The 12,624-nt window shown below is 41.8% G+C and overlaps 1 protein-coding gene across 2 annotated transcripts in view; it reads right to left on the bottom strand.

Moving 5' to 3' along the window:
• si:ch211-26b3.4 (connector enhancer of kinase suppressor of ras 2) overlaps nt 1-12,624 on the bottom strand; it is a 49,829-nt gene that overhangs the window by 13,696 nt on the left and 23,509 nt on the right. For both annotated transcript variants that reach the window (XM_046031611.1, XM_046031612.1), the window contains exons 9-16: nt 9,189-9,316; nt 8,857-9,068; nt 7,370-7,456; nt 6,354-6,562; nt 2,860-2,897; nt 2,714-2,750; nt 1,278-1,326; nt 681-853 (exon numbers count right to left, since the gene is read on the bottom strand). In XM_046031611.1, coding sequence (XP_045887567.1) covers nt 681-853; nt 1,278-1,326; nt 2,714-2,750; nt 2,860-2,897; nt 6,354-6,562; nt 7,370-7,456; nt 8,857-9,068; nt 9,189-9,316 — 933 coding nt within the window. The remainder of the gene's footprint in view (nt 1-680; nt 854-1,277; nt 1,327-2,713; nt 2,751-2,859; nt 2,898-6,353; nt 6,563-7,369; nt 7,457-8,856; nt 9,069-9,188; nt 9,317-12,624) is intronic.

Genomic DNA, 12,624 nt, shown 5'->3' with positions numbered 1-12,624 from the left:
TGACACCTCCTTTCAAATAACTTACATTTACAACATTTTGACAAGGAAAATACAAGAGCAGGAGCAGAGGGAGACAAATCTCATTTTCTATAAGTCCATTTTATGCCTGTTGATAATGTTATGTTGTTATATTATGACAAGTCCTTGGCTTTAGCAAGTCCCTTAATTCCACTACTGAAGCTGTTAAAAAGGATAGACTTTTCTTTATGGATCTACCCCAGCAGGAATTCAATCTCGGAGCTTGTAAAGTTGTTCTTTTTATTCTTCTGTGCCATTTTCATGAAATGAAATGTTCTTGCATGAGGCCTAATGTCCCCAATTTATATCGAAGATTTGTTGTCAAATATTTAAAGTCTCTATCCTAACTCAAAATAACCCTGATAACATTATCCAAGTTATTTTCTCAGACTTTAGAAAGCTCCCTTAAAAACAACAGAAGACATCATACAGCTGTTTTTACATGCTGAGTAATACCACGGAGAGTAGACTGACCTTTATGTGTAATAGTGGACCTTTAATTGCCCATTTATTTAAAGCTGTAATATCTGACTGCACATTAGTTTTGTTCTTGTTTTAAAAAATACTCAATGATGAAGCAGGGAGGAAGTGAGCCTGATGTAAACTAGAGGAGTTTGACAATATGATTCAGGACATAATGACAGTTGAATGTGATTCCTTACATTTTGGTTGGTGTACCAGTAAAGGCAGGACTCTTTGAGGATAAACCAGTACTTCCTCCATTTCTGGGTGAAGTAGCCTTTAGCATCCTTCTTCTTCCACAGCCAGCCCTCACAGTCACCGTGGCCCAGGTCCTTACACGAAATTCTCCTTCGACTGGCACTAGTGAGGGAACCTGCATAGAGAGAAAAGAACAGCGTTAATACTGACAGTAACTTTCAGTAATAACTTTTAGTAACTTTCAACTTTTCAGAAATGAATTAAGAAAAATACTAGGATGTAAAGTAGAAGCGTGGCCATGTATTTAGTGGTTCCAGTCTGGCACTAACAGGCTGAATCCAAATGTCTGGATTCTTTTTAAGTCTGCAGTAGCTCACAGTGGGACTTTCTTCCTGTAAATCAGCAAGCAATGTGAACTATTGAATCGCTCCAAACTAGAGAGCTTTTTACACACCTGTAAAGTAGGAGTTCAGACATTTAGGTTGAGATACAGTTTGGGGGTACGCTCTTTCTGGAGCTACCTATGCTCACATACATGCACTGAACTGTAAAGATAATACATCAGAAGATCTAAAGAGCAAGTGCACCAAGGTGTTTACCTTTACTTCGCTTTTTGGTTTTCGTTCTTAGAGAGGTGTAATGGAAAGACTGGAGGGGAGAGAAAAAAAGATGTTAGGTCAAACACCCTTTGAAAAAGACATGTTCAGGCAAACTTTCTGGGTTGGTGTTGATGCATGGAGAGAGGTTGCTGCCAGCTCACTCTCCATGTATAGCTTATTTTTATTTTATCAGGAACACAGCAGAGAGGATTACAGGCACAGAGGGATCGCAACACTAAAACTGCTACAGCCAGGAAATGACCTACAACCTGTGATGGAGAACTGAAAGCTGTCTGCCACAGAGACTAAAACACTAAATGGATGTCAGGATGTTGTAAACTGCACCCATGCTGCTATTTTAGTGAATTAAAAACAGTGAAATGCATGAAAAAGGTTTATGACTTTCAGTACTTAGTTTGTGAATTAAAATTTTCCGCCCACTATATTAAAAGGCATTGGTGATGAAAACAACTCACTACGGCCTAATTCCTTGTTGATTATAATTTCTCTGCTGTATTTATGCCAGCAGCATGACTTTTTTTCTGAACAACAGCTACTAGGGCCGCAATGGTAATAGTGGTAAAGGTAAATGCTAAAATTTAGTGTAACAAATAACTATCAAAAGTTAGCTAACTTTAGCTAGCATGAACCACCATAAGCAACTGGTCATCCCCAGACCAACTAAATAATAGTGAATAGTAAAACTTTAATTTTCAAGAAGAATAGTGTTTTATTTGTTCTTTTAAAGTTTCATTTTCAAGAAGAATAGTGTTTTATTTGTTCTTTTAAAGTTACCTAGCCTTTATCTAGGTAACAATACCGAATAAATATCTAACTGAGCTGACTCATTGCATAATACAACTCATGGTGCTTTAGAGGAGAGGCTAGGGCTAATGACTAACACAGCTTCCTGTGTCACAGTAACCTAAATATGGAAAGCAATTTACCTCAGTTGACTTTTATTTTTTATTTAATCATTACAGTCATGAATGGATTTAATCTCAGGCGTCTTTTCTATTCTTGTCTGGCTGTATGTTAAGCGATTATTTGGACACAATCAATCTCCATGTGTGGTTGGTAGGAGATTGTTGATGTAACTGAAGCCTCTGTTGCTTTATTGAAATGGGGTTTCAATACAGAATCAAATACTATACTGGAAAGACAGCACTGTTTAAAAGCAGGTAAATAAATATATCAGAACTGGTATGCATAGATTTATAAAGTGCTTTGGGGTGGCAGTGGCGCAATGGATAAGATTGGTGTGAGAGACCCGGGTTCAATCCCCCCCTGTGACCCATCCACATGTATAGCAATTGTAAGTCGCTTTGGATAAAAGCATCAGCTAAATGAATAAATGAATAAATGTAAATATGTAAATGTAAATAAAACATCTAAGAAATAAACAGTCAGTGACATAGCACTGTCCACTGTCCTACCTTCCTCATGGAGGCCGCTCCTGAGCTTCCTGAGTATCTGCAGGAGCACAGACAGAATTCAACGTAACCACAAACGACTCTTACAACTCCTTCCATCAATCACAACCATGTGGTCAAACCACAAACAACCACTAACACAAACTCACCTTTCGGTTGTGTCTGCTCGCAGTGTGTCCGCACCTCGCTGAGTGACAGAAGAAAAAAGACTTAATTAAAGTGCTTCTAGAAACCCTCTGTACTTACATGGCCACACACAGATAGACAATGCTTGTGTGCACCTTTGTTTGTAATCATCATATCATGTTGTGTGGCTTTTGCTTGTGCTGTTGTGGTGTATTTGAAAGTCAAAAAAACAACTTTGACATATTTTTAAAATAACTAAAGTGTTACCCCCTTTACATTAAGATACTGTATAAATTTATCCATTAATTGTAGCTGTTATACTGACATTTGTGACATTTAAAAATGAGGTGACATGAGGATGATGTACAGTATATCTAACTTACTACTACTAATAATGATGATAATACATTTTGTTTAAAGAGAAAACGTTTCTTATACTCTAACTACTAAGATGCTTTATGTGACAAATTATCTAAATAAAAAAAACAACAGAAAAGTGAAACACAATTTAGTACAATACTAGCAAGTAAAATAAGTACAGTTTATTAGTTTGTAACTAGAATGTATATAAAACTAGCCTTTTTCAACTGAGGGGCTAGTTAGAAGTGCCATGCTAACCGTATTTAGTGTTTTTTGTCACATGTTTAATAAAAAGTAGAGTAGAGTACAGGTACTAATACTGCTATTATTTTTTATTTTTTAAGCCTGTTTGAATATTCCTATGTTCAAACATTAACATTTTGGGTATTATGAAAATACTTTTGTGGCTAATCTCTGCTCTGAGTGTGGTCACAAAAAAGCTTTTTCGGATAAACAAATAGGCATAAGCTCGCGGACCCTGGGAAGGGTCTCAGGGCCTTAATCCACAGCAGGCAGGGTTTAGGCACAGGGGCCCATCATGTTATAATCCATCCATGCTGTCATTAATTTGCCATTCTGCAACACAAGTGATAACGTACTTCTCTGGATGCTAGAGATAACTTCACTATGTCACTATGCACTACGGTTACACTACATGACTGCCAGACAAAACATGAAACGTCACAACAAATTGTCCCTTAGTAGGCCTAAGTTCCAATAAAAAATAATTATGTGTTTTCTGCAAAATGCTGGTGTATTGTGTTAATAGAAAAGATTTATACGAGAGAGAAAATGAGCAGGGCATTAAGGTCAGTGTGCTTGTTAGTGCAGGATAGTGTACTTCATGTGCCACTGAATAGATATGAGTCATCACCATGAGAAACACACAGCTGAGAGGGTTAGAGAGGGCTGGTGTTAGCTAAGCTGTTAGCGTGCTGTGTATGTGTTTTAAGCCCAGTCTGTCAGTCGAGCTTGTAATTGGTCTGGCTGATGCTGAGTCATACACCTGCTCACAGGGATACGTGTTTGGGTGTGTGTGTGTGTACGTGTGCGTGCGCGTGCAAGTGTGTGAGTTTGTCAAGAATAAACTCCTATTTAGACTCAGGCGTGTCTGAGGAGATGGGGATATTAGGATGAGTCGTGAGATGGCTACCCTGCATACAAATGCACTCCTGTGTGCTACTGTGTGTTTGTTTCTGTATACTTGTGTGGGGTGTGTGTGTGTGTGTGTGTGTGTGTGTGTGGAGGGTGTGTGTGTGTACTGGCGTGTGCACGAGAGAGAATTTACAGAGGGGTGTGTCTGAGAGTGTCACTGTCTCAAAATCTGTGAAGCTGGCAGCCATGCAATGACACTGATCATCCTCAGTTTTCTTTGTCTCCTCTACCTGACATAAACACACACGTAAAACTATGTGTGTGAAATTGTGAACACCGAGACCAATCCTGCAGTCACAAAGAGTTCCCCTCTAAGAGGACACAGACATAGACTGTAAGAAGAAGGAAGTTGTGTGAGTGAGTCAGGGTTACAGTCTTGTAGGTGATTTTAGTGCCACTTATAATTCTTTTTCCCAGCAGACGTTTTGACATGTCACAGTAGGTAAAGCACTGGTGTAAATAAACATAAATAATAAAATGAATAATGGCTAAATTATATTTAGCTGCTTCAGAGATATTGTACTTGTCATAGATATAAATCCAGATTTTACATACAAAACAATATGTGATAAGGTGCTAAAATACAACACATCGTTTCCATTTTTAGCTTACAAAAAAAAACAGTGTCTAGTTGGGGCTCCTTGTCACATTTCAGATGTCTATGAGTAGTTAACAGTTCGAATAAAGAGAGATTTGCCCTCTAAACATCTCAGATGGTTTAATTTAAATAACAGTTTGAGGCCCACAGGGGTAGCAAATGTTACATAGAAGTACAAAATAGGAATACAAATTTGTGTTTCATTACTTTTTTATTGTTTTTCTTCCTCGTTTACCGCATTAGACCCATCTCGTTGACTAATCTTTTCAATGCTTATTAACTGTTGCCACTTGTATGTTGTCTGCTAAAACATGCATGCACACAATAAACAACAGTATCTAAACAAGTCACTGTGTGCAGAATTTTTAGGTGACTTTAAAGTAGAAGGCTGGAATTATTCTATATTATTATTATGTTAACAAATCACATAAAACATCCAACCAACACTATATTAGATTATGTTTTATTCTTCGGAGTTATGTCTCACCTTTATATGCTGGCAGTTTCATTTTCACAAAGGGCTCAGTAATTTTCTAAAACATTTGGGCTCTGTAGTTTATAGCAAATGTCACTCAAACAGGTGTAAATAGTTATTTATACCTGGGGACAATTTTCAGTAAATTAATACACATTTGATGCACTGCCGAATATTTACAGCAGCAGGATGGTATATGTCGGATGGACTCAAAATAAACGGCCTATGTTGTCGATAATTAAGGAGCAAGTACAGTATCTCACAGAAGTGAGTACACCCCGCACATTTTTGTAAATATTTGATAATATCTTTTCATGTGACAACACTGAAGAAATGACACTTTGCTACAATGTAGTGAGTGTAAAGCTTGTGTAACAGCGTAAATTTGCTGTCCCCTCAAAATAACACATCACACAGCCATTAATGTCTAAACCGCTGGCAACAAAAGTGAGTACACCCCTAAGTGAAAATGTTCAAATCCCCAGTGTCATGTGACTCGTTAGTGTTACAATGTCTCAGGTGTGAATGGGGAGCAGGAGTGTTAGCGACTATGTGCGTAGCTACATCATAGGCTACGCACGTAGCCATGCATTTATACTTGTGCGTCGGTGTTTCCGTCATTCTGCAATTACACCCCCAAATTCTAGTCGGTGGTAGTGCTACAGCATCCACTGTGTTACCTTTTGATGGCCGAGCAGGCTAACTTCCGGTTTAGCCCTCCACTAACTGGGGGTAAAATTGTATACGTGCGGCTGATATAGCCTTTTAGAATGTTATCGACCGAATGGATGACATTCGGTTGATAACATGAAGGAAAAAGATGAGCAGATGATTATATATATATAGAATAGAGAGCAGCTGAAACTCACATAAATGATATAAATGATAAAATTCACTTTAAAAACCCAGTTTAAGAGCTGTGTACGTACAGGCAAAGGATCAGGTGGCTGATCTAGGCGCAGAGTGGAGGACAGCATGGAGGGGCTAATGGGAAAGCTAGGGCTGCTGGGATTGCGGCTCTTGCGCCGAGAACGTCTGGTGGAATCCCGCCGACTCTCTCTGCCCGGACCCTCGGGCTCCTCCTCAATCACCAGGATCTTGTCGTCGCTAAGGTAACGCAGCAGGGAGTTGTCTGAATCTGTTGGGATGAAGGGGGGTAGAGGGATGGAGCAGTTAGAGGATGGACAGGCTCAAGAGAACGGATGACAGAGGGAGGAAAACCACTGCGTAGATAGCGTTGTGGAGTCGAGGAAAACCCCAGAGTAGAAACAGATGAGGGTGAATAAACCCTTACAGATAAAAACCCAATAGAAAGGGATGAAAGTGCCGCAGAGCTGGAGTATCTGATATGGATCCACAGCTGGGGACATACAGCTAATCTGTTTGCAATGATTATGCTGATTTGGAGGGCACTACTGCTAAATCTTGTCGGTCACAGAAAGTTTTATTTCGCGTTTGCTCCAGATAGAAAAAAAGCTTCTCACCTAATTTGTTTACTATCCATACACTTGAATGTGAAAAAATAAAACAGTGACTGAGAGAGAGAGAAGGAGAAGGAGGAAGGCAGATCCCCTGACAGTGGTATTGTGCTTTAATGTTATTCATGGACTTTCTGATGGTAGAGTGAAGGAACCTCGGTCGAATACAGATCAAGTCTCCCCGCAAAACGGTGAAGCCGGTAAGTATTGGTCACATAGAAATACCCTCATTTCCAGAACAGCTGTATAAATGCAATTTCCTTGCATTTATGTTTATTTGTCACTCTGTCGGATACATACCTGGCAGATATGTATCCTCACACAACCACACCACCATGGATAACCAGAGGATGAGCTGAAATGCGTTGAGCCGAGTATGGAGCAAAGCACGGCACCAGTACGACCCGTTTGTGTTGTGTGTGAGGGGCTGTGTTTTTGAGTGCATGTGTGTTTGTGTGTGTGTGTACCTCGGCTCCCTCTCTTGCCCAAGCTGGGTTCCTTGGCCTCGGCCATCCAGTTATATTCGGGAGGCATGGAAACAGGCCTGAGGTCACCTGGAACGACCAATCAGTAATCAGAGAGTCGCCTAGGGGGGCGGGGTAGTGGGGGTGTCGCAGGAAGGTGGTGACTGAGAGACAGCGTGGGAGACAGCTGGAGGGGTGGACAGGATAAGACAAAGTGTGTGCAGGTGAGGGGGACAGGACGGGAGACTCGAGGGACTGCTATGACGCGCAAGGCAAAGGACACAAGGCCTGTTAGGCAAGTTAGTTTTATATTCGCAGCAGAGCACAGTAGAGGTTTTTATAAAAGTGGTTACATTTGAAATGATTATTGATTGAGATACTGCTTTGTGTTAGAGCTGTGCCTTTTGTTAGAGTTGGTGATACTGGACAAAAATTGTGATAGGACTATAATACAGAAATTAGAAAGTAACTGGTGTCAAAAGTATCCTTAAAAGCGGCATTGATTGATTTTTGCCAGCACGGAAGCAGAATAAGCTGAAAACTCAATCTAATATCACATTATAAAGTTGTTACGGTGAACGAGGTAGCAAACAATTGCCTATTTAAGCAGACACAGCAGACACAGAGCCACATTAGCATTTATTTGAAGTCTGTTTTTTTCCCTACCAGCTCCTGAAGGAACTATCTGGCTCTTTAGAAGCTAAATTCTCACTATGTTCACCAGCTAGTTGTACCTTTTTGCCGTTTGCTGCTGGGCATGTAGCTTAAAGTCGGGTAAAAGGGTATTTTTATTAAAACTGCTGCCTGCTGTATCTGAAGTGTCGAGTTTGTGGCTGGAAAACCAAAACGATGAGCAAAAAGAGGCTAAAAATCTCAGTAGACTTGTACAGAGTCAGGAGCGGGTGATAATTTTCTGCAAGGCTGGTTGTGACTTGTGAGTGACCCCTTTTGCATAATACATTGTCACTGACCCGTTGTTAATACAAAAACACTGATTTGGTTGGCTTTAAATGTGGTTAATTAAATATAGGTGACTTGTCCAGTTGTGTTGGTTGCTACTTCAGTGATGGTAGCGTTACAGTACAAGTAGCCTATAGCTAGCAAGGCGACCATAAAATAGTCTTACGATGCACATGACCCTTGCCCTGCCCATCATAGGCCCCTTGAGAGTCTCCTAAGAAGGTAAAGGATGTCTAGGAAGTTGTCTTGGACAAGGGTGACACAGGTGGTGGGGCAGACAGGGAGCAGGGTGCTAGAGACAGTGTTTTTGGACTGACCTTTTGGCGTGTGATCAGTGTTTTTGTGAGGTGTGCACGCGAGGTAAGGACACAAAGAAGCAGAGCCATGAAGTGAGTGATGAACACATAAGGAGGAGCTGTGAGAAAAAGGTGAGAAAACGGTGGGAGAGAACATGCTGTTCTACTGAACAAACACAGGGCCACAGCCATGACTGCCCCATTCCCGCTGTTGATTTGCGCTCTCCGTCTTACCATGGGTGGGGGTCTTGTCCCGCCGGCGAACCCCTGTATTGCGACCCCTGTCATAGTCAGGCCCAGGGGGTCCGTCTCCCTCTAGCAGGGAGAAGAACTGACCGCTGTCCTGGTCCAGGTAGTAGCTGACTGCCTCAGAACCTTTGGAGCCCGACTGGGAGCTCACGCTGTAGCGGCTGATGTCGTCGCATGACATCATACCCAGCTCCTCCCTGGGGGGGAGCAGAGTTGTCATCATCACTATCATCAGCACCATCATCGCTGTCATCAGCTGGATCATAATAATCAGCGTAATCACCACCATCAAACATCTGTGTATGCAAGCGCCTGACCTGGTGCTGTAGAGTCCAGACACAGGAGAGAGGATATACACGTCCTGCATGCTGGGAGCGTCCATGTTGGACATGCCCAAAGTTCCACCGGGTGTAGGGGAGGTGCTGGTGGGGCTGGTGGGGATTGGCTGAAGGGAGAAAGAGGAGAGAAAGAAAGAGAGAATGACTAAGATGGTGAGGGGACCTCGGAGCACAACATGCTAAAAATGAGCATCAGATCTTTTCCTGCTTCACAGAAAAAACAAACAAAGCACACAGTTAATGGAAAAGGAACTTTTTTATTTGTAATTCCTTCCTTGTACTGAAGCCTGCACTCATTTTAACACTGAATTACAAACAAGAGAGTTATTTCCTCAAAGCTGCCATGTTGTGCATGTTGTCTCTTTTTTTATATCCGTCTGACTGTGCAGCCTCTCCCACGTTCAATCGCTTTCGCTATTCTGTCATTTTGTCTCAAGCCTCTTCACTCACACAGGGCTCTCCATGTCTGTTCCCATGACAACCCCTCCTCTCCTCTCCTCTCCTCTCCTCTCCTCTCCTCTCCCCGCTCTTCCTCTGTCCTCACCCCTCTTCCGTGGTACAAGAGAAGGAGAGGACAGAGGAAAGCTAGCGTGGCCTCCTACCTCTGCTTGACTCAAGGACACGTAGATTCATTTGTCATCAAGTTCTCCGTGATGACAGGATGCCACGCTTCTGATGTCATGGAAACTCAGGCCAAATTTCAAGTGAATTATATTTGTTCTCCGCCGGAACAGCTGGGGTGACAAACGCGCAGCTCATGCATACAATTTCTCCCCGAGGAAGAGTGTTCCAGGTTTTGAAAAATGAGGTGTTTTACTGTATGTCTGAGGAGGACGCTCCATTTTAGAGAGAAGATGGGAGTGTGGACAGAATGGATAAACAGACAGAGAGCCTAAGTGATGGCGAGGCGGGCAACGCTCTCATTAAGGAAGCCCACTGTTTCATCATTTCATCAGCAGTGCATTAGGCAAATTCATTTCATATTCCAAACTTTCCATCCTCCTCTACCCCCCTCCTCGCTACCTCCATCCCCGGGCCCTGTCTCTATCTTCATCTCTTTCTCTCTCACCGTCCTCCTCTTAAGAAGGCAGCTTACAGTAAGACGGCTTCACAATAAATAATGAAGACGGGGTGGAAAGAGAGGGACGTGAGAGCAAAGGAAATAGGACAAAGGGAGAGAGAGACAGAGGGAAAGAGTACAGGAGAGGGAGAGTGAGAGCGAGGAGGGGGAGCTGTGCAGTGTGGTGACTGGAGCTGAGAGTGAAAACAGTAATTTAGTGATTACAGCCCACTGCTGCCTGCATGGAAAAGAGGGGTGGGGGGGTAGAAGTAGAGAGAAATGGGACCTTCACAGCAGGCGCAATTCCAGTCTGTTAAAACATCGCTTAAACCATTTGAACTCTGCTGTGTCCACTCCAAACTACTCAAAAAATCTACTGCTCAAACTTTCCCCAGACCAATATTCCCCATCGCACCACCATCCATGCGCACATGCAAACTCACAACACATACTATAATATGCTTAACTTGATATTTTGACTATGTAAGGGGCTAAAAAAAAAACCAACACAGCAGGAAAAGCAGAGGCGTTAATAATAATATTAATATTAACAATGGCTCTATTCAAGTGCCCCGGTAAGTCATAACAGTGTGACAGTGAGCCAGCATACACACTACCTTGGAAATGAAGTAGGTAAACGGAATTCAGCCATAATTAATTTCATCATTTACACCCATGCTTTTCTCACTGTGACACGTCTGGTGTCAAAACTTTTTTTATATTAAATCTAAGCTTAGTATGAATTGGAGCCTGGCTGACAGCAATATGAATTTGTGTTAGTTTAACAAATCAGATAATGATATAGCTGTCAAAACAAAAACAAACACTTTTGGATACCTTAGATTAGGTTACCTTAGTTCTCATATAATTGTGCATAGCTACAAGAACCAACATCATCTAACCATATGTTCTGCTGATAAAGACCGTGGGATATGATCTGGTAGTTGGAGAATCAGCTACTAAATGGATATTCAGGTGACATTGTTTTTTAAGCAGTTATTGTTACATTTACTGTTATGGAGTAGTTTATCATGATAAAGATTTTAGATCAAACTTTTATATTTGAAATAATCTTTGAAGAGACTTTAAGTTGCTTTAGATGTCACAAAAGTAGACCAAAATAAGGTACTGTAGGTAAGACATCAAAGATGCTATAACCCCTCACCCATTCATCTGGCCCATTAGTAATGCATAACTCAATACCAATATCCAATACATGTTGCCCAAAATAGCATGCATGTTCAAAGGTTAATTATTTATGTATCTAATAATACATTTATGGAAGCAGGGTTGTGGATAATGTGTGGCACGTGTGACACTGTGATGTGGACGCTGATGGGACCTCCAGCCACGCATGAAATGACTCCCTGCATGCACATTTTGAGGCAGACAACAATGCATACAATATGCAGTCTCACTCTAATCCTCAGTTTATCTGTTAAAATCATTGCCAGCATCATCATTCTAACTGATGGCTCAGACAATTTCTTTTACTCAAACCTGCCACAGACGAAACAGACACACATGCACAAAAAGAGAAACAGGAAAGGGGAGAGAGAAAGAGAGAGAAATATTTGCCGTTAGTTAGTGGAATAAAAGCGGTTGCCATGGAGGGCTTTGGGGCTGGAATCACATGATCATTTGAGAGATAAATTGTTTCCTTTGTGGATTCAGCTTTAATCCAGCTGAACATTTGCCACATTTGGGCTAAACTCCACAGCCGTCCAATTCATCTCCTCTAAAACCAGGCTTAGAGGTACGAGTGTGCATGCGTGTTGTAATGTGTGTTCGTGTTGGGAGCGTGTGTACGTATGTATCCTGAACTGAGCTTACGTGGTGAAGTGACCCAGTTCCTTCACCTCTCAAAGGAACAACGCGACTGATAACGGAAAACATCTCTCTTCATGCGTGCACAAACATGAACCCACAGAAACACACTTGCTTTGACACATACAGATGAACAAGCGGCCATGCTTTCGAAATGTGTGCACACCCATCGGCCCCAGTACACACACACACACACACACACACACACCGGCTGTTTAGTAGGATATTTTGGATTCAGTGCATTATCTCCAGTATTTGCTGAGTAGTGGCTCTTGATTCAGAGCCAGTGGAGCTGCCTGTAGTTGCTTATGAATAATTAAGAGCTCCAGTCTTTCTGAGAGAGAACAAATCTAAAACACTCCTTTCTCTTCTCCCACAGATATCTCTGCGCTCTGATCTGGGCGCTCACGGCGCACTTGTGTCTTAGCAGCCCATCAGGGTAGAATTCCCACAATCCTCTGCTGTTGTATGCAGCAAATATAACAATAAGCTCATGGTAACAACTTAGAGCGATGATCTAACAAGGCA

This window comes from Micropterus dolomieu, linkage group LG19, assembly GCF_021292245.1.
Source record: "Micropterus dolomieu isolate WLL.071019.BEF.003 ecotype Adirondacks linkage group LG19, ASM2129224v1, whole genome shotgun sequence".
NCBI classification, from domain to species: domain Eukaryota; kingdom Metazoa; phylum Chordata; class Actinopteri; order Centrarchiformes; family Centrarchidae; genus Micropterus; species Micropterus dolomieu.
Note: the sequence above shows the minus strand (reverse complement) of the source record. Positions and strands in the feature narration are given on the sequence as shown.